This window comes from Ovis canadensis, chromosome 9, assembly GCF_042477335.2.
Source record: "Ovis canadensis isolate MfBH-ARS-UI-01 breed Bighorn chromosome 9, ARS-UI_OviCan_v2, whole genome shotgun sequence".
Taxonomy (NCBI): domain Eukaryota; kingdom Metazoa; phylum Chordata; class Mammalia; order Artiodactyla; family Bovidae; genus Ovis; species Ovis canadensis.
Window position 1 is genome coordinate 48,007,997 of NC_091253.1, and position 23,131 is coordinate 48,031,127.

Genomic DNA, 23,131 nt, shown 5'->3' on the forward strand with positions numbered 1-23,131 from the left:
GAAATCTGGTGGTGCTAAGCCTTTGATCGCCGATTTCTAACTGTCTTGAAAACCTTTAGCCTTCCAACAGTTGCACGGTGTGGTTTTGTGTCTGTGTGAGGTGACTAACAGCGCAGGCACTCGTGTGTGTGGGGAACGTATTCACCCAGCGCCCAAACCACCTACCGGCTTCCGGCAGCTCTTATCAGCCCAGCCATCGGCCACGAGCTGACATTTCAGTGCTCAGAAGCTCCCTACCCCCACCTTTAAAAAAAGTGACAGGAGGAGAAAAAGGCTCATTTGGCAATAGTTTGCTCTTGCTTTTTTGGCCTGGAGAAAGACATTGAAAGTGGTAGAAGATTGTTTAGTAACAGCTGGCGAGCACCAGGGTGTGAGGCTGATTTTCAGATATGACAGGCACTTACAGGAATGCTGCCAGATACAGCTGTTTAAAAGGCTTAATAAACAGCAAGTCAATACTAATCTTTGCCAAATTAATCTTTTCCCTGACAGCCCATCAGAGCAATTATGTTTAGGCTTATTGTAAACACACAATTGTCAAACAGGGACACTGCAGCCTTAAAATACTGTAGTTTGGTTTTTAGTCTCTGTTTGGGACTGATTTTTTTTCTTTCTGTACATAGAATTATAAGTCATTCCATTTCATTTCCAGTTACTATTTTTTTTTCTGGCCTCATGTCAGCATGAATGAAATTTCACTTTCAAATGTCTTTGCTAGCAAGCTGTTAATACAATGAGCGATGATGACACCGGAGGAGGCACGCTGGTGTGTGCGGCTAACAAGGCACAGTTCCGACCAGTGCCGACATGTAACAGGCCACTGTCCTCAGCGGTCTCCAGGTCCCAGGACAAGAATTCGTCTTTACTTCCTACCTCCTACAAGGTAATCCTGTTCTGGATACAAAGGACAAGATGTTGGCTGCATAAGAAAAAAGAAAGCAGAGTCTCAAGTCTCTGCAGACTGTGCTCTAGAGCCTATACATCTTGGTTTACAAGTGACCCCTCCCTCCCCACATCCCCTGCCTCCCTCCTTCAGGACTGTGACATCAGGCGGCTCCCCACGCCCTTCCTACAAGCAATAGTTTTGTGTGAGGGAAGGCTCTCCTATACTGGGACCTGGTTCTAAATAAACCTACGGAAATCTCCTTTGAGCATCTTCAAAAAAAAAAAAAAGACGACGGTTAGCAGGAGGGAAAGTGGGGGTGGGGGGTTGGATGAATTAGGAGATTGGGATTGACATATATACACACTATATAGAAAACAGATAACTAATAAGGACTTACTGTGTAGCACAGGGACCTCTTCTCAACACTCTGTAATGACCTATATGGGAAAATAATATAAAAACAGTGGATATCTGTATATGTATAACTAATTCACTTTGCTGTATGGCAGAAGCTAACAAGGCATGGTAAATCAACTATACTCCAATAATTTTTTTTTTTTAAGTTAAAAAAGGACCACTTCTAAAAAAAAAAAACAGGGCCACTTCTTACCTTGGTGTAATGTAAGTAGAGCAAAGGAAACGGAGTCTTTTACTGGCTTCATCAAGTCATATTTGCACTTGGTAATTAGAAGAACAATGCAGTGTCTTATTCATCAGTGTTTAATTCAGCATTCTATAAACTGGGCTCCTGAAATTTCTCTCCTGCTCTCGGCACTCCCACTTGTCTGACACCTTTTTTTCTCCTTGGCTTCTCATTTTCTCGATGTGACTAGAGTATATTCCATCTTGTACTTTTGTAACTAGAAACTCCTGTTTGATTATGCAGACCAAAAGACTATAGCATAACTCATTCCGAAATCCTTTCTTTCGTTAAACTTAGGTTTCTTAATGAAAAATTTCCATTCTTCTTCACCTCCCAATTCTTATCTGCAATGTTTGATGCCCTTCTATATTTAAAGAGCTTTTAAATCGTCGAGGGCATATCATATAATGGCTGTTGAGGGTAGTTTGTGATGTAGCTGGTGTTTCTACTTATCATTGCACTTATTGTGCACCTACTATGTACAATGTGGAGAAGGAGGGGGCAACCCACCCCAGTATTCTTGCCTGGGGAGTTCCATGGACAGAGGAGTCTGGTGGGCTACAGTCCATGGGGCCATGGAGAGTTGGACACGACTAAAGTGACTTAGCACTGCATGCAATGACATTCCAAGTTGCTTTGGAACTCACTCTGTTTTAGGAAAACAGAGAGATCTGTACTGTTGGGTGACTCACATGAATTCATTCATTAGGTGACTCAGTGTAGTAAGTGTCTGAGGGTTAAATTTATGATGTGAATTCTGTACCTTGCCTTGCCATCATTTCAATGTTCGGCCATCAGCAAAACAGGTGGATTTCTCTGTTTCTGTAGTTACCTTAAAATGAGAGTTATGAATGGAATAAGAAAATGCAGATCACATCCCCTTTCAACAAATAAACATTAAGACATCTATGTGTAACAAAACTTTCATGTTCCAGCAGATAGTCTATTTATTACAAATTTCCACTTAATTTTTTTTACTATAACAAAGAAATAGGATGTTTATTGGGGTTTCCTAGAATCTGGAAATTTGAAATATTCTTTGTTTGGTTGAACATAGCTGTCCGGGACTGACTGGAAGTGGGGAACCTGGTAGACAAACAACATTACTTCTCTGGGTCTTTTCACCTCAGACTTTGTAAAGAACTTCTAAGTCAATTTGAAATTATACTGACATTGTAGCTAAAACCCCATCATCTTTAATTCCCAACCATACTGGGTGGAACCATATGAAGTTGCCATTTTTTAGGTGAAAGAGTCGTACATAGGCAATTTCATATGGTTCAGTCTAATTACTTTCAAACATGTGGAGCAACTCTTTTGCAAAAGACAAGAGGTCCACAGGGAAGGAAAACTGACTGTTGATGTGCTTATCTTAAATTTTGAATTCATAAATCAAAAACAATTTCTTAGTAATGAATCTGAGTCAGGACACACGGTTCTTTGTTGTCATAGCTGTTGGTGGATCACTGATGCCTTGATCAGAAAGGACTCATTCTCTTCAAGGCAACAAAGTAAAAATGATCACAGAGACCAGCTTTCATCCTTAGCCATGTTTGCTAGTTTGACAAACTCGAAGTTGTTATGTGACTGATTTTCCATTGTCAACTCACTCACAATAGAATGGCAATTGGGGTTTTGGATTATTTTTTCTTGTGGACATTACAGAGACAACTCAACCTTCTCCTAGGTGCTATCAGACCTTTTTTTCGAGTTATAACTGTGACTTTGGTGTGTTGGGAAAGATATTCTATGTTCAGCACTATCGCCAAGTCTCTCAGAATGCCTTTCCTGGAGGTCTGGGAATCCCATGGAGAGCTACATAACAGAAAACTCAGTGGACACCATCACTGTTCCTTATGGTTACAAGCTGGAGCTGCTGGGCCCAGGCTGGATTCTGGCTTCCTGAAAAGTGGAGGGTTTCTCAGGCAACATCTGACAGAGGATGTTCTCAGTGTTTCAGGAAGGAACATCTGTGGCTGGGGTTCATTGCTTCTGGGCCTAATCACTTCTGCCATGAATTCTGGGATCTCTCCTCTGGCTGGGTGTGTCTTTCAGAGACTGATGGATGTTCAAATAGAATACGGTCATGCATCACATGAGTTTTTATTTATGATGTATTTTCTTTCATTTACATTTGTTTTCACTGTTTTTGGTGTTGCGTATCAACACTCTCTCTACCCTGGTTGCACACCTGCTCTAGAAAAACTGTAAACAACATTGTACTTTCCTGTAGAACCCACCTGTCAAAGCTGGTTGTTCTTATCCTGGTAATTAGTTTCTCAGTTTAGACTTGACACAAGTGAGAATGTTACTTTAGCATAATATAATAAATAAAAGACATTAGGTAATTAGTAGTGCTGGTATATTTCTAAAATACTAAACAGACAAACAATAAACTGTGAACTTAATCACATGAGTTCTTATACAGTTTCAAGACAGGAAAATTAGAGCTCTCAGCTACAGTCATTTTAATAATCACACTGGATCTGCATTATTTATTAGTTATTACATGCTCAACTGATTCAAGGTTGTACAATGCCTAAAATAATTTCAAAGCAAGCATACCTTTTGTTTTTTGAATTCTGACTGGATTACATAATGCATATATTGTATCTAGTTAAATTGCTAAGTTTATTTCACACACTCCATGAAAAAGACATCAGCCATTCTCTTGATTTCCAACCAGACTGGTTTTCTTGCTATAACTCTGTAAGGGCATAATTTGCTCTTTCTGATGTAAAAGCTATGCCAGCCTTCAGCCAGATTCTCAGTGCTTTTGATTCTTTAGCAAATCCGTAGTACCCTCCGAATTCTCTTGGAAGACCCAGGAGTTCTGGAAAGAGAGTAGCTTGTGGAGGCACAAATGGCAACAAGATCCTCAATTTCTATCAAATTTCAACCTGGGAATGCGTCTCCTTTTTCCTGTCTGGTTACTCACCTTTCACTTTTAGATATTCTGGACAGTGTGCTTTCCCTTTCCTCCTGTCCCTAGTTTAATTCCTAAATGTTTTCTGGATTTTGTGAAAAGCATGCAGCTTGAGGAATTTGACTGATTTGACCTTAATTCTTTTTTGGGAGGGAGAGGGGGAGGAAGTTTACAGAAATTACTAAAACCAGCTGAGAAGTTTAAAGAATTGACTAAAACCAGCTGAGAACTAAGAAGCCACCTTTTCCTCTCAGGTAGGGAGCTCATCTGCTCAGTCTTGGAGGCTGTGTGACTTTTAGGGCAATCTTCTGTTCTACTGTATGAAGAAAGAAATTCTTAAATATCACAGTTTTTCATTTGCGTCAACCAAAGAAATATAGAAATAGAGGCTGGTTACTTAAATTTGCTGCTAAAATGAAAAGTAGGTTTGGCTTTATTCACTGTAAAAACTAAATTATAAAGTATTCACACCAAGCGTGAATTTTTTTTTTGCCAGCGAAAGTTAAAACATCAAAGAAAGCTCTTTCAAATACTAACAAATTTACTTACAAACACCTATATTTATTATTTCATAAATAGGCGCAACAGTTTCCATAAAAAAAGATTAAATACAGACACAGTATGAAGAAACAATAATACAGAGCCCTATGTAAAGGTTATAATTTAGCTGTTTTCAATCTCTTTCGCATCTAATAAAATACCAGGTAAGCATTTGGCGGTTTTATACATAAAAGGGCTTAAATGACATTTACTAACCATTACACAAAAAGTGATACAAAAAAGCAATTTTTCTGCAGTACAAAATAAACGGTGTTTGCGCTTCCCCTCACACTAGTTTCTTTTTGTCTGATCAATGAGACAAAGCCAATTTGTTTTTAAATTAAAATCATTTGGGAGTATATTTTTTCAAATATTTTGAAAATATAGAACTATTAGTCAGTTGTTTTAAAAATGAAGTAAAAATATGAATGTTTGCCAATTTAACCCCTATTGTGAAATCAATAAACTGGAATGAGCCAGTTTCAAATCACAATTTAGCTACAAAAACATTCACATTTTATACTCTAGGAGAGTGTGACATAGATGCTATTTACAAACTTGCTATGACTGCTACATCAAGCCATTTAAAAAGTCTTTAGTAGTTTCATATAAACACCCATTATGAAAACCAATGGAAAATCCAGGACTTTTATCCAAGACATCTATAGTTGCTAAGGCAGTTACTATAGCGCAGCACTTCACAGCAAAAAACCAACATAAAATCTGAATGGTCCAAAGTTCCTTCAGGGAAGAAGAAAAACAATGTCCATAAAGGATTAAAAAAATAATAAAGATAAAGAAGCATGACTATTTCTTCCAGAGTGGGTGACCCACAAGCTCAAATGGTCCTAAGTGCTTAGCAACTTGTATTTTTTTCTAATAAAATGGAGAACTGCCTTGACTGTACAAAGCAATCCACGGTGAAAAGACTTCCCTGAATGCCTCAGTGGAAAGAAGAGGTGTCTGGAGTTTCAGGTAAGGTACAGTGCTTTGTCCCTCTGCATGCCCCTGTGTGGAGAGAAAATAGACAAGCAACTGGTGTTAACAGGACAGTCTTGCTATGGGTGACCAAGGGGGATGCGTCTGTCTGCTCTAGCTTGAGGGATGGGGTTGGGCATGGGGAAAGTGCACAGTGAAAGCCAACAGGATTTAAAGGCATTTACTCTTGGAATGCTTAAAAATTTCTGGTTTTGCGAACATAGAACCATTCCAGATTATCTTTTGGAAAGCTGGAAGAAATATAGGCTCTTTCCACGACATGACTGTTATGAGAGCTGTGTGCCACCAGGTGGCGATGGCCGGCCGCTTACCCACTACTGCAGTAGTCGTTATTCCAGTCCACCGGCTGGGTGGGAGGATTTCTGCACCCGGAGCGCACATACTCCATGGCCTGGGTAACCACTTGTGCAGCTGTAGATGTAGGATTGATTATGGTCTGATAGTCGGGTTGAAGATTAAATCCCTGAAAAGCAAAGCAAGTCCACAAATAAGGATCAAAGTGCCTTGTTAAGAAGAAAAGCACCTAAATATTTAGTCACTGTTTGCAAACACTACTTACCTTCTTGCTTGTGCCCCTGCAAGGGCAAGCTAATCTCAAGAACCATGAAAACTTTAAACAAAGATGGAAAAGAAGTGCCCAGACTCCATCTTTCTTACCTTGCCTTCCTTTAGCCATGTGTTACTTGACTTGTACTCTTGAGCAGATACATTGAACTGAGAAACAATGTAAAATTTAGAAAAGCCAACTCAACCAAAACAAAGAGAAAAGGCCCTAAACCCCTCAAAGTTTATGTTTTCTGTCTAACCCAAGGATACATTAATAGTTAATCCCCAGAATATGCAACAGAATCTTTTCTGAAGGATTCAGGCAGCAGGTGGCTGAGTGTTTTATTAGACTACACCTATTCACATATTGTTCTCAAAACCCTTTTTCTTCATTCAGTCACAAAGGGACCATCTGCTTCTTCTTTTATTTGTACTTCTTTCTCAGCTAAAAATTTCAACCAAAGCTTTTTAACAGTTGTTGGACTAATATAGGGAAGGAGATTCAAAACAACTTGCCACTGGAAAACACAGAGGAGGAAAAGTATAAGACAGAGGAAATATTTTTAAATTGAAAAGTCTATTAACTGGCAAATAATAATCAGACTCCAGGAAGGTTCTTTTAACACATTGATGTGGTGAAGTGTTGACTTTTAATCCTTGCAGAGCCATTAAAAATTCAAGGACAGAATCTCTGAAGTGGATAGCTATATCTGGTAAACAAAAAGCATTATACGCTAAGACTTATTTTTAGCTTATCTGGTGAATTCACGAGCTGCATAAGCAAGCTTTGCTGGAAATGACCAAAAAAAGCAACTTAATTAATCTCATGGTTGTCTCTTTTTGCAGCAGATTTCAGACATGGTTTTACCCTCTGAAAAACTAAGAGATTTAAAAACAAATCATTTTCTATTTACTTGCAGGGAGCTTCTTTTGAAGGAATAATATTGTTGAGATTTTATCTTTTAAAAAAATTCAGCAGAATGATCAGAGAGTTGATTCGGAACTCAGGCTATTTCCTTAGACTTTTATTTATTTGCAGGTACCCTGGGTAAAGACTCAAAGACATCTATTATCAAATGTCCTCAATTCTCGATATTGGCTTTAAGGTATTAAATTATTTTCCATTCAAGGGATAAAGACTTCAAGCCAATGTCCAGGCAAACTCCCAACAAAGCTGCTCATGAAAGACAGAGCACTGAATGACTGGAAACAAATCACTGAAAAGTGGAGTATTCAGTCAGCTTGGTTATTTGACCTCACACAGCTAGAAAGAGTAGTGTTTCTTAAACCAACAACTGGTTTGTGAGAGGGAAGTTTGTTTATGTAGATACCACCTGCAGCTCCAGCCATAAACATTTTCCAAAGCAGGGGGGCATGAGAAGTGAGAGGAATATAACTGGATGTTTGGTATTCTAACCTTTTCCAGACTGGCAACCACTCTTTCTCCAGACCATCCGGTATCTCTGTCATGCATGGAGATTCAGGACAGTCCTGTAATGTCTTAATGGGGCTTACCGTCCAGTTTTCTGGACCTCCTTCCCGAGTGTCTTGTGTAATGCTAGGCAGACAAGCAGGAAAAAGCCCCCAGGGAGAGGAACCTCAGGCTGATTTTTACTTCAGCCCCCTCATCAGGGCTGCCCAGTGACCAGAGAGTGTGTTGCTTATTGGATATTCTCAGAATCAAGCCCATAGTAGTGGCTCAATAAATCATGTTTTCCAATAAATGAATTTTAACATCAACTATTTGATGCTACTCTTCGAAAGGCCTGGGGAATATAACTGTGTAAATACCAAGGCTTTCCTATCTTTTCAATGTAAAGTTCTCCACATTGGATTTTTGAACAGTCAACAAAACATAACTTAAAAGTAAATAAGTCTTAAAACTAGAGTAGTTGAAAATATCTCATGTTAGGTGAAGGTATGGAAACATATGAGAAAGTAAAAAATAAATAAAAACAAACCAACCTGCTTCTATCCAACACCACACAATCAAAGAACAGAAATGACCATTGCTTTTTTCTATCCAATGAACATGGCTCCTCAAAGTTGGGAGAGTATCAGGAGAACATTAATTTTTAAGTGATCAGTTTAAGACTTACATGGGTAACTTCAGTTTATAAAACCAAAATGATGTGTTATCTACGAAGCTCAAAGATTTAAAATTTAGCTAACTTCAATGCCTAAATTTAAGATCACTAGTATTAAAACAACCATGGACCAAGGAAAAGACAAGCAAAGCCTGAAGAACAATTTTACTTGCTTTCAGCTTAAAAAATGAAACTTTCTTCTGATGACTGTATTAAGAGATGCTGAGGTCAAATTCAGAAATAACAGTATTTTTATTATTGCTGTAAGTATGAAACAATGATGATAGAAAGGTTTGAAAAATGTTTGCTTAGTGATCTAATTAAACAAGACTGAATATTTTGCATTTTAATGCTCAAGAGAAAAATCACCAACTGTTTTGTAGCATGCCTGGAATTTTAAATTTCATTTTCTGGTGCCAGATTGAAATAAAAATAGGAAACATGATAAAGATTAATTTGATGTCAGAAGGGACATTTGCTCTTTAATTAGATTTCTGTAGCCCTAGCAGTTTTGTTGTGCCACCATATCAAGTCCTAAAAAAGCCTGCAGCAATACCAAACCGTGATCCTCGTATCCACACTTTACTGGGAACTAATTTCATTTCCTGCCTGTCTGGAGAGGTCTTTTCAACAGGCATCAATGTTTTTGTCTTCACAACTGATTTATTCATCAATCTCAATGTGATTTTTTTAAACCTTTAAATTACACCCAAATCCTAAAGCAGCTGTTTATTACACAAGGAAATTGAAAATCTGTCTGTGTGATATCATACAAAGATTTTTTTTCTTAAGGTTATAAAGGAAGTTGACAGATATTAATGATTTTTTTCTCTTGACCTCATTCGACAATATAGTGAACAGAAAAAAAAGGAAGAAAACTGGACTAAAAAATAAACCCCAGGTCTATGGGTTTAGTGTATAAAATATTATTCTAGAAAAAAAAAACAACTATTACTCCTAGTGGATGATATGATCATTTTTAGGATACATTCATTTTCAAAAGGATAATAAAATAGCTAAAGTAATACTTAAATATGAAACATTACTGTAAAAATACAGTAGCCATGAACTTTCTTGCTCTTTTTTTCTCTTTTTCTTATTTTGGTGTGTGAAAATGGGAACATGGCCAGAAAGCAAACCCTTCTCTGTAAAGATGATGAATCCAACAGGTCTAATTCCAGCCATAAGCTTTCTACAACCCACTTTGATGACATGAACATTGGCCCCACAGACCACTGTGATTGTAATAAATGAGCGACATGGAGGCGTGACGGACACTCTGGATCTGATTTTAGGATTATCAATTTGTTGAGACGTCCAGTCCTCTTAACCTGCAGGATTCTCTCCAGTGACCTACCCTGACTCTGACCTCACTGCCCATCACTCTCTGTTCTTCACCATGCTCCCCACTGGCCTCCTTTCCATGTCCTGGATAAGCTACGTTCCTCCCAGTTGGCCCTCCAGGCCAGAGGAGTCCCTTCTCTTTGCTATGCTCCCTGCTAGTATCCACCCCACTCCCTTCCCACCCTCTGATTCCTAGAGGCTGCTTCCTCTTCTCTGCCTGCTCTTGAGAGACGCCTTCTTTATCCGTCCCAGGCAAAGGCCTGCTATTCCTCCACACATCCTGCAGTTTGTCCCCCTGTTTAATTTTTCCCATGGGATCCTAATAACTTACCTGTTTATCTTATTCCCACTGCTCCCCTTCTCCATTCCACCCCCAACTCTGATGTGAGCTCCATGGGGATAGAAGTTGCTCAGTTTCAGCCAGCGCCTGGCATGTGTTAAGGGGTTCAATGAATCTTTTTTGAATAAGTGAAAAATTTTAAATATTTTAAGGATTTGAGATTCTACAAATGAGCCTGTATTTTCTTCTAATATTTAAGCTTCTGCAACTTATTTTTTTTATTCCTTCGTTTGTTAACTTGTATCTTCAGTAGTCATTTTATGGACTACCTACAATGATCAAGGCATCATAGTGATTTTAGTTACCATGGTCTCTGCAGCTGCACTGACTCTCCATTTTGGGTTCATGCCATTTTGTCTTCTATTATTAATGTATGTTAAAATCAAGTCCTACCATCTCAATAAGAAAACTTTCTGAGATACACTAATAGAACTCACTTAAATATTGATGAGTAACTTGTCCAATGTAATCTGCCCTATTTTTTCCTATTAAGATTCTATATGGAAAGACACATCTCCTGAGTTTCCAAATGCGGCCTTATGTAATTCAGAAATGTTTGAAAACTATTCAGGGTCACAGCTCATCTTAGGTATAGAGTATAAATAGACAATGAACTGTCTCTGAGTGGATAAATTAATAAAAAGTGTTCTCTCTGCACAGAGCTCTGGCCCCCAACCTGGGGCGTGGGCCACATCCTCTGTATTTTTTTCTCTGGGAACAAACACCCCTCACTACAGCACTGAGAGCAAAACATGGCCCTCAACTGGATAGTACCCTTAGGCAGAAGTCAACCCACCCGACCGAAGGTCTCTCAGCTCTTCACTCAAACACTATTGGTTCATTAAAATGCAAGGAACCCACGAATGTCCTTTGTATCAAGAGTAATGTCTGATGGAAAAGAAGGACAACAGGACCCTATTAATGTCACTCACTGGTCACAAACCTCCTGTAAACAAGGAGGTTGGTCTTTCCCAGTGAGTTTACAGCTTGTCTGTTGAAGGTAAGTCAGTCATCTGAGCTTTATCAAAATCCTTGGCTTGGGAACCAAAGAAGACTTCGGTAGGCAGATGAGTCCTTTGCTCTCCATGATCATTTAATCTCAGAACTAACTAGGATCTACAGCGCCTCCCAAGGCTTAGGAGAAACTGTTGCAAATTGACAAGAACGATTAAGAGTGAGAAGCAGCAGGCCTAGCATTTAAGAATCAAGGGGGGGGGATATATGTATACCTATGGCTGATTCATATTGAGGTTTGACAGAAAACAACAAAATTCTGTAAAGCAATTATCCTTCAATTAAAAAAAAAAAAAAAGAATCCAGGATCTGACCACTGAACAGAGCTAGGTTTGAATTCTAGCTCTGACCTATGGGCAAGTTAGTCAACTCTGCTGAACTCGTCTCCTCACCTGTGAGATGAAGGCAAGGTCAGGACCTGCACTGTGAATTTTCTGAAATTAAAGAGGAGGTAAGGTAATGTATTAAGGTTTGTAATTGTCACCTCTTGGAAATCCTGTCTATAATAACAATAATAAAAATGGATTTGGGACTATGTATATCTGATTCCTATTTCTGCCTCCCCTCCACCCCACTGTGGCCAACTATAGACTATATCAGAGGGCTCCTATATCACTTTTATAGGAAGACTCCGCATATTTAATTATAGACCTGGGAACAACAGTCATTCGATTATGAAAGTGATACGTTAATTTAATATGCTTTATAGTTTCTACCTTGACCTGTTTTTTTAAAACACAGTTTTAGGATTTTTAAATGCTTTATATTCAGTTTACTTTACATCGTTTGCTCTTAATTCTCAAATTTTAAAATAACACTCAAATCCAGAAGGAAAATGATTTCAAAGACAAGTAAAGCTAAGACTGCACACAAATGGTTTCCATAATTGTGGGGTAGACATGGAGGCTTCTAAACCTCCTGTGTTTTCTAATGTAGAAGCCAGATATCCATTTTAAAATAAAACTCTGGTTAGGTTAACATTTTCATTTCTTAGGACTCTTAAGGTTGTACCAAATTTGATACTTCTGACCAGAAATACTGGGCCTGATTTCACCTTGCAGTATTTGTTGGATTCAACAGGCGTACCATCAAGAATTTCTCATTTCTGAATAACATACTGATTATATATGTATATGTGTATATATATATGTGTGTGTGTGTGTATGTATGTACATATGGCAGACTTCTCAACCCCAAAGAGATCTTTAGCAGTAGTGGCATCTGAAAACAACAAATGTGCCTCACTCAAAGGCAGAAAACAGGGGGAGTGACGAGAAAGATGGGTACCATGGGAAAGAAGTCAGGGATTATGAAAGGCAGAAGCTGTTGTGATCCTTTGAGGCTGCCTGACTCACCCCTGCAAGTTAATTTTCAGGAAGCAGGTATTTGCTGAAGATCTCCCATTCTCTTTCCACTTACAGAGAAGAATGGAACCCCCACCCAATCCACTGGAGGAACAGACCCCTCCAGCACCTCTGAATGGGAGCCAGTGCCCGGCCCGCACATACCTGCTGCATGGTGGGGGAGTGTAAGGCGGGCTGGACCTGCATGGGGAGCTGGGTCCCGAGGGGCTGCTGCATGGAGAGCGGCTGGTGCTGCTGCAGGTTGAGATGCTGGTGAAGAGGGGGGCTGATCTGGAGGGGAGGAGGGGGGGACACGGCCATGTTGGCTATAGAGACAGTCACTGGCATTTGGTTGTTGGCCTTGGGTGCTATGCTCCTGGGGAGACTTGGATGCATGGCGGTTAGGTGAGGGTTCATTCCTGGTTGTTGGTGGTAGTGGGAACTTAGGTACAGAGCTGAGTGGGCCTGGCTGGGCCCAGGGAACACTGATGGCGGCTTGGCATTGATCAGCTGCGGAGGCTGAGCTGTCTTCACGTCAACAGGCTCGCTGTAGCTCTGTGGAGAAACAAACAGGAACCGAGTTAAGAGGCGGACACCCAGGCGCTGCTTTTTCTTAGCAAGATGCTCTATGAGTTCACTTGTGAACAGTCGCGTGGATCAATACCTGTTCCTACTCTTGACTCCAAGAACTCCTCCATCGTCACTTGCCACATGACCTTATGCAAGCCTGAGCTCATTCCACCTCTTTTATGAAATCTAAAACAATGTATGTTGACATTTTTTCTTGGCTTAAATGTTAAGCTCTAATTTGGTGCCTTTTCTCATCATCCAAAGATGAAAAAATGAGGGGTGCGTGCGGTGGATGCAGTCAGTGTCCTATTGGGAACTACCAGTGTGAGTCACTTGCAAGGGAAGTCAGTGAGGGAGCTTATCTGTTGACTATATGCTTGATTTTTATTTTTCCTTTTTATATTCTCAAAGAGCCTTGACATTAGATATTGCACAAAGAAAACAATGTTGGTTGATGGAACTGGATAAGGAAGAAAGAGTTCAAAAATACCTTTCTGAAGTTATATAAAACCACATTAATATATTTTTAAAGTAACTGTAGAACTCATCTTGATTTTTAAAAAGAGTTGGTGATGAATTGTCCTCAATAATGAACTGGATAAAAATAATCTCTCTTGGAAATTTTAGACTCCATCATAAATTAATACAATTTTTCCTGAATTCTTTTACACACCTTCAAATGGTCATTTCCTAATATCTTTTAAATTGACTTAAAAACTAGACATTTCAGTGAAAGTTGAAAAGTATCAAGAGTCAACCCCAAGGTGTTTATTCTTGGGCATGAACCTGCCTCCTACTTTTGCTGAGAGGAAGAGACTGCAAAACAAATGGTAAAGAGTGAAACCAGGTGGAGAAAGAAGATGCCCAAATTTCCTTCCGGAGAAAAAAGTCACTTGGTCAAAATAAGGTCTTGAAGATGCATCTGTGCCCTTATTCAGTGCCTCTGATGTCATGCTTCTTCCATCAATAAGTCAACGCAAGCCTCTTGTTACCCAGCACAGCAGGGCCTTCCTGGGCACCCCATGCTCAGTCTCTGGGCAGCTCAGGCACTTTCAGGAGCCTGGCTCATCACACAGGGTGACAGGAAACCCCGTGCAGGGACTTCACTGCACAAGTCAGCCAGCAACACAACTCGTTTCCTCCCCACAGTGGAGGGGACTGAGTGAGAGCCACAGGAAGAACGGTTATGTATTATGTGTGCTGACTGCAGGAGGCCAGGCTGGGGTGCTGGACTGGTGGCTTCACATACTCTCTGCATAGGAAAGACATGAATGACATCTCTAAAAATACATCAACCATGGAGCTGTGGGGTCCTGCGAGACCCTGATTACTCCATGCAGAGTAGATAGAAAGGTGAGCCCTAAAGAATTCAAGCTCCTCCAAAGAACCTTCTCTTTATATTTTTCTGTGTTAGTAGTGATGCAGTTTTCTACAACAGGAGTAGACACTGACTCCCTGTCTTCTGCATTAACATGAAACAGGTCAAAAATTGTTCACAAAAATTTTCAAGGGAAGGCTTTGGATCAAGAGAATTTTACTAAATGTAGTACCTAAAAGGAACTTTCAATTGATTAAAAAAAACCAAAAAACAAAAAACAAAAAAACAACTTCAGTCATTTTCTTTCTTTCTTTTTTTTGCTTCCATTTAAAAATTCTTATTGCTGGTATGCAGAGCAGTGAACAATTAAAGGAAAAGGTCAAATGGGTTAACTCAGGCTGTGTAAACAGTGACTTGTTTTACATCAGAATAACATAGACTGCAGTGATACGCCTCAAAAGTCATCCCATATATGCCAAGAAGATTATGTACTTGTTGTCTGTGTGTTTAAGTCATGCGGCAAAGTGTTTTCATTGTCTTGCATTCTCACTTCTTTTCCCAGTTGTGGAAGGGCTAATTTCATATTTAGTCACACACTGTGTCAGCTTCATACAGGAAGGGGACAATCACACAACAACCAAGAGAGCTACAAAAATCAATACATGTTAGTGCATCTTCCTTTTTGTTTTATAGTTGCTTTAATTTTTTAAACAGAAGAAAAATCACTCACAATTCCTATACTATCAAAATTATAAAATATATGTCATTGTACAACATTCTCACTTTTTATTTCTGGAGCCAATAATCACATCATTATCTAGTGACACGATGCGCACAGAGCAGTAGATAGGTATCCTGAGCGTGTGTGTGCACATGTGTGTGTATGTGAAGACAAAAAGACATGTTCAGATACGTTCATACATTCATCTTAGGCATTCCAACAATATTTAAACAAGCCTCAAGGTGCTATATTGGGTTGGCTGAAAAGTTTGTCCAGGTTTTTAGGTACCATCTTACGGAAAAAAGCCAAATGAATTTTTGGCCAGGTCAGTACTTATGTTACATTTAGAAATCACTAACTATAGTTAGTACAGTTAGTACAGACACTCAGCAAGCAGGTGGGCTGGCTTCATGACCAGAAGTCAGTCCTGGTGAGCAGTTTTAGGGACAAAAAACGTTTTAGGGACTTTGCCCCCGACACAGATTCCAAACTGTATTAGAGGGGTTTGTGGAAAAATAAATGTCCTTCAAAAACAAGTATCTGTGACAAAATATGTGTGGGAAGAGCACTGGGTCAAGGGAGGTTAGGAGGCTCCTCTCCTGCGGGACTTGTCAGAGCCTTCAGTGTGTAATGCACACTGTGAATTTCAGAGGGACTACCAGAGAAGTCTTTCCTCAGTGGGTAATTTCACTGAAATAGTCTTCAATTGGAAACTATTTCAGAAGATGAATTAATAAATTACACAAACATATCTAAAATGACAGATAGAACATACATTTAGATTTGAATAGTAATATCTCTTGCTTCAAATAAACTAATTTGTATTGCCCCCAAATACATACTTAAATTACATCCTTCTAGGTATAATATCAAAATTATCCTTTGTTTCATGTTTACCAGAATACTATCTGTATAGAGAATTTCATATTCTAGGCCAAGAACAGTGACACAGTTTCCTGAAGGAATTAGCAAATTGGTAACTCCTCAACTGTAGCCTAGAACTGCTAAGGCATAGGGCTTCCCTGGTGGCTCAGACAGTAAAGAACCTGCCTGCAATCCAGGAGCCCAGGTGTGATCCCTGGGTCGAGAAGATCCCCTGGAGAAAGGAATGGCAACCGACTCCAGTATTCCTGCCTAGAGAATTCCATGGACAGAGGAACCTGGTAGGCTACAGTCCATGGAACTGCAAAGAGTCGGACATGACTGAGTGACTAACACTTTCACTTTTCTTCAGACACAGTAAAGCAAAATTCAAAATAAACCACGAATCAAATTCTCCTGAATTTCACCTTCTAAACTGTGTAGAGATAAAGACAGACACACAGACACAGACAGAAACCTACTTGAGACACTTCATTGCCAACTTTGAGAAGATTCTCTTTTCTCATGGTAACTAAACACAAAATCAAGACCGCCGGGAGAAATATCAATAATCTCAGATAGGCAGGTGACACCACTCTTATGGCAGAAAGCAAAGAAGAACTAAAGAGCCTCTTGATGAAAGTGAAAGAGGAGAGTGAAAAAGTTGGCTTAAAGCTCAACATTCAGAAAACTACGATCATGGCATCTGGTCCCATCACTTCATGGCAAATAGATGGGGAAACAGTGTTTATGTCTTTGGGTTCCAAGATCACTGCAGATGGTGATTGCAGCCATGAAATTAAAAGATGCTTCCTCCTTGGAAGGAAAGTTATGACCAACCTAGACAGCATATTAAAAAGCAGAGACATTACTTTGCTGACAAAGGTCTGTCTAGTCAAGGCTATGGTTTTTCCATGTAGTCATGTATGGATGTGACAGATGGATCATAAAGAAAGCTGAGCACCCAAGAGTTGATGCTTTTAAACTGTACTGTTGGAGAAGACTCTTGAAAGTCTCTTGGACTGCAAGGAGATCCAACCAGTCCATACTAAAGAAGATCAGTCCTGAATATTCACTGGAAGGACTGATGCTGAAGCTGAAACTCTAATCCTTTGACCATCTGATGTGAATAAGTGACTCATTGGAAAAGACCCTGATGCTGGGAAAGATTGAGGGTAGGAGGAGAAGGGGATGACAGAGGATGAGATGGTTGGATGGCATCACTGACTTGATGGACATGAGTTTGAATAAGCTCGGGAGTTGGTGATAGACAGGGAAGCCTGGTGTGCTGCAGTCCATGGGGTTGCAGAGTCGGATGTGACTGAGCTACTGAACTGAACTGAAACACAAAACATTTTGTCTATTCAGTCATTTGTTTGCCATTTGTCTTCTCCATTCTAAAGCACGAAGAGATCAGTACCATTAAGCTTATTTTGAAAGAGCAGTATTTTTTAATCACTACAAGGACTACAACAAGTCAAACAGATTTCCAAAACTAAGGATTTAGACAACATTTGAAACAATTTTTAACACACACAGAGAAAAATTTTGGGGAAGTTACATGTTTTCCCTACACTTTTGAAGTTCGCTGAATATAACAAGAGAAATAATGAAACTAGCCATGTGCCTAAACATGGCAGGCACTCCATTGGGGGTTCTCTTTCTGCATTCTCTCTTCACCATAATTTCCTGCACCATCAGGAAAGGATGTTTTTTGGGGGCTGCATGGCTTGCGGGATCTTACTTCCCCCACCAGAGACTGAAACTGGGCCCTGGCAGTGAGAGTGCTGAATCCTAACCACTGGACCACCAGGGAATTCCCAGGAAAGGATTGTTTAAAGGTTGGGACTAGAATCTTTTGTGTCCCATGCATCTGTTACAGTGCCAAGTACAGAGAAGACAAACATATTTGCTGAGTGACTGAATGACTGTCCTTGAACAATACTGGGAGCAGTCACTGTTGCCCTTGCTGAGACTCCTGACGAGACATGCCATTTCTCTTTCTAAGGAGGAGGTTTTCAAATCTTTGAAAACTCACAGAATATCAGATTGCTCTTTACTGTCTGCTCTCATCATGAACCACACTCTTTTGGAAGAAGTGGGAGATTACAAGCCTAGCTTTGCTCTTTAGTTGGATCCCGTAGGCTCTGCTCCCCACTGAGCCGGGATGGACGGCAAGAAGTAGGAAAGCTTACTGTGTTTCACCCCTATCTTGAGAATTTGTATCTTTATGTAGAGATCCACTCATTTAGGCAGGGAAAAAACTTGCTTGGGCTTCACTTCTCATTAATTCTTTTTTTTTTTTTTTTTTTTATTTTTATTTTTTAAATTTTAAAATCTTTAATTCTTACATGCATTCCCAAACATGAACCCCCCTCCCACCTCCCTCCCCATAACATCTTTCTGGGTCATCCCCATGCACCAGCCCCAAGCATGCTGCATCCTGCGTGAGACATAGACTGGCGATTCAATTCACATGATAGTATACATGTTAGAATGTCATTCTCCCAAATCATCCCACCCTCTCCCTCTCCCTCTGAGTCCAAAAGTCCGTTATACACATCTGTGTCTCTTTCCCTGTCTTGCATACAGGGTCGTCATTGCCATCTTCCTAAATTCCATATATATGTGTTAGTATACTGTATTGGTGTTTTTCTTTCTGGCTTACTTCACTCTGTATAATCGGCTCCAGTTTCATCCATCTCATCAGAACTGATTCAAATGAATTCTTTTTAACGGCTGAGTAATACTCCATTGTGTATATGTACCACAGCTTTCTTATCCATTCATCTGCTGATGGACATCTAGGTTGTTTCCATGTCCTGGCTATTATAAACAGTGCTGCGATGAACATTGGGGTACATGTGTCTCTTTCAATTCTGGTTTCCTCGGTGTGTATGCCCAGAAGTGGGATTGCTGGGTCATAAGGTAGTTCTATTTGCAATTTTTTAAGGAATCTCCACACTGTTCTCCATAGTGGCTGTACTAGTTTGCATTCCCACCAACAGTGTAGGAGGGTTCCCTTTTCTCCACACCCTCTCCAGCATTTATCAGACTAATAAACAGACACAGAGTTGTTACACTGTTTTGGAAGACAGGCCAAACAAGTTCATCTTCCATAGCAAAGTGTCATGAATTCATAACCTGATTAAATGGAAATATGAAGAAATCCTAAGTTTAATACACTCTCACCATCATTTTCTTCAAATTAAACTATGAAAGCAAGGCTTGTTGTTGTTGCTTTAGTTGCTAAGTCGTGTCAGATTCTTTTGCGATCTCATTTTGCAAATAATGATATTGTATATGAAGATGATTATGCCTTCCATTCAGAAACTAGAATTACTTTCTCATTCAAACGAAATCATTTCAATTTGTTTCTAATTCCAAATGCATTAACCACTTTTACTTAATGGTGTGTGTTTAGTGTCAGTCACCTGCTAAATGTAATTCTATCAGTGTATACACAACTGAAAATCAGCCCTTGAATGTGACATTTTCATGGGGGTGAGTGTGTACTTGTTACTGGATTATGAGTAAGTTCTAGTTCCTGCTCTCTTTTGGGCCACTGATTCTAAAAGATGTTTTCTATAAGCAAAATGGTGTGTGTGTGTTCAGGGAGGGGGGCAAGGAGAGACGTTTTGGGTCTTTCCAGTAGTCTTTCACAAAGGATACAACTCTATAAACATCAAACTACTTCGTATTAATCAAGTTGTTGATTGCCCGAGATAATTTCAATCCCATTTACTTTGTATTATGAAGATAATATTGCATAGTGTATAAATGCTCCCTTTCTAGGATGATAAGTGCTATAAAAATGAAAGATTGACAAAGCAATTGTTATTTAAAATAGCAAAGCATAAACATAAGACATAAAGCTCAGTCGATGCAACAATATAGGAGTTGCTGAACCAAATCAGATTAATAGTCCATCTAATTTGATTCTTGTTTCCAGCACTGACCAATACATGATGCATTGGAAATTAAACAAAATTTATGCACTTAGTCAACTGCGCATTGTTACTTCTGGAAGGAAAATTCTTCTTGGTACTTGCAGGTGATTAGCTTACACCCTGGAGCATGAGATTTTATTATCTTTAAATCATGATCTGGGCTTACCGAGCTGCAAATTTTATGTGAACAGTCATAAATTGATCCATCCTATTTTCAAATTCAGAATGTCTCCATAGCTCTCCTTGGCATGAATTCTATAAGTTACTCTCATCTTGTAAAAGAAATAATTTGTTTTGAATTTAGTCTCTTTTAATTGAACTGAGGATTGTATTTATTATTGGTCATAGCAATAGACTGAGAACTATCTTACTTTAGTTTGGTTTAGTTCAGTCGCTCAATCATGTCCAACTCTTGCGACCCCATGAACTGCAGCACGCCAGGCCTCCCTGTGCATCACCAAATCCCAGGGTCCACCGAAACCCATGTCCATCAAATCAGTGATGCCATCCAACCATCTCATCCTCTGTTGTCCCCTTCTCCTCCTGCCCTCAATCTTTCCTAGCATCAGGGTCTTTTCAAATGAGCCAGCTCTTCACATGAGGTGGCCAAAATATTGGAGTTTCAGCTTCAAAATCAGTCCTTCCAATGAACACCCAGGACTGATCTCCTTTAGGATGGACTGGTTGGATCTCCTTCCAATCCAAGGGACTCTCGAGAGTCTTCTCCAACACCACAGTTCAAAAGCATCAATTCTTTGGCCCTCAGCTTTTTTTATAGTCCAACTCTCACATCCATACATGACTACTGGAAAAACCATAGCCTTGACTAGATGAACCTTTGTTGGCAAAGTAATGTCTCTGCTTTTTAATATGCTGTCTAGGTTGGTCATAACTTTCCTTCCAAGGAGGAAGCACCTTTTAATTTCATGGCTGCAGTCACCATCTGCAGTAATTTTGGAACCCAAAAAGATAAACACTGTTTCCACAGTTTCCCCATCTATTTGCCATGAAGTGATGGGACCGGATGCCATGATCTTAGTTTTCTGAATGTTGAGCTTTAAGCCAACTTCTTCACTCTCCTCTTTCATTTTCATCAAGAGCCTCTTTAGTTCTTCTCTGCTTTCTGCCATAAGAGTGGTGTCATCTGCCTATCTGAGATTATTGATATTTCTCCCGGAAATCTTGATTCCAGCTTGTGTTTCTTCCAGTCCAGTGTTTCTCATGATGTACTCTGCATGTAAGTTAAATAAGCAGGGTGACAATATACAGCCTTGACGTACTCCTTTTCCTATTTGGAACCAGTCTGTTGTTCCATGATCAGTTCTAACTATTGCTTCCTGACCTGCATACAGGTTTCTCAAGAGGTAGGTCAGGTGGTCTGGTATTCCCATCTCTTTCAGAATTTTCCACAGTTTATTGTGATCCACACGGTCGAAAGCTTTGACATAATTGATAAAGCAGAAATAGATGTTTTCCTGGAACTCTTTCTTTTTCGACGATCCAGTGGATGTTGGCAATTTGATCTCTGGTTCCTCTGCCTTTTCTAAAACCAGCTTGAACATCTGGAAGTTCACAATTTACATATTGCTGAAGCCTGGCTTGGAGAATTTGAGCATTACTTTACTAGCATGTGAGATGAGTGCAATTGTGCGGTAGTTTGAGCATTCTATGGCATTGCCTTTCTTTGGGATTGGAATGAAAACTGACCTTTTCCAGTCCTGTGGCCACTGCTGAGTTTTCCAAATTTGCTGGCATATTGAGTGCAGTACTTTCACAGCATCATCTTTTAGGTTTTGAAATAGCTCAACTGGAATTCCATCTCCTCCACTAGCTTTGTTCGTAGTGATGCTTCCTAAGGCCCACTTGACTTCACATTCCAGGACGTCTAGCTTTAGGTGAGTGATCACACCATCATGATTATCTGGGTCATGAAGATCTTTTTTGTACAGTTCTTCTGTGTATTCTTGCCACCTCTTCTTAATATCTTCTGCTTCTGTTAAGTCCATACCATTTCTGTCCTTTATCGAGCCCATCTTTGCATGAAATGTTCCCTTGGTATCTCTAATTTTCTTGAAGGGATCTCTAGTCTTTCCCATTCTATCGTTTTCCTCTATTTCTTTGCATTGATCACTGAGGAAGGCTTTCTTATCTCTCCTTGCTATTCTTTGGAACTCTGCATTCAAATGTATACATCTTTCCTTTTCTCCTTTGCTTTTCGCTTCCCTTGTTTTCACAGCTATTTGTAAGGCCTCCTCAGACAACCATTTTGCTTTTTTTGCATTTCTTTTTCTTGGGGATGGTCTTGATTCCTGTCTCCTGTACAATGTCACGAACCTCCATCCATAGTTCATAGTTCATCATAGTTCATCAGGCACTCTATCAGATTTAGTTCAACATTGTCCTTTATCGTACATTATAAAAAGATTCCATCAACTCTGTAAGTTTTGGCTCAAATCGGAGACAAAATCTCCAACTTGATGTGTGACCTTGAAGTCATGAATCTGATTACTTATACTGAACATACCAGAACATACTTGTCCAAATGTCTCTTTCCAGGCTGGGACTTCCGAGCAGCTGTATGCTTATTTCAATAATGCTGCTTTTACTTGGAATAAATATCTGGGAACTTCCCTACAGGATTCTCCCCAGCACCCATGAGATGCTGCTTTACATATCCTTAGCCAGCTCTCTGTCTTTGGGTGGTGAATTTGTTTTTTGGAGACAGTTAATAGTCACTGGAAGCCAAGACTGTGTGATGTACATGGGTGATATTTGAGAAAAAGAATGAGGTGTTAAAACAATGTTACAAGATTGATTTGCTAGTGGCTCATAATTTGCTGAGTACAGTTCTAAAAGAGAAGTTTCAAAAATCTTTTGAACTCTGGGGGCAATAATAAAATAAGTTTGTAGCCTCCCTAAGTGACACCTTTGAATGCAACACTCATTTCGGGAAAATTAATTCTGGTCTATGTGATAAAATGAAACTAGTTCCAATTGCTTTAAAGTTATACATTGTTTTTCAATCTGTTGAGACTCAGGTAGA

At 39.6% G+C, this 23,131-nt stretch overlaps 1 protein-coding gene across 2 annotated transcripts in view; it reads right to left on the reverse strand.

Annotated features, from left to right (window-relative positions):
• Positions 1-4,995: 4,995 nt before the first annotated feature.
• TOX (thymocyte selection associated high mobility group box) overlaps positions 4,996-23,131 on the reverse strand; it is a 308,791-nt gene continuing 290,655 nt past the window's right edge. For both annotated transcript variants that reach the window (XM_069600073.1, XM_069600074.1), the window contains exons 7-9: positions 12,834-13,223; positions 6,306-6,457; positions 4,996-6,003 (exon numbers count right to left, since the gene is read on the reverse strand). In XM_069600073.1, the coding sequence (XP_069456174.1) occupies positions 5,967-6,003; positions 6,306-6,457; positions 12,834-13,223 (579 nt within the window). In that variant the 3' untranslated portion in view covers positions 4,996-5,966. The remainder of the gene's footprint in view (positions 6,004-6,305; positions 6,458-12,833; positions 13,224-23,131) is intronic.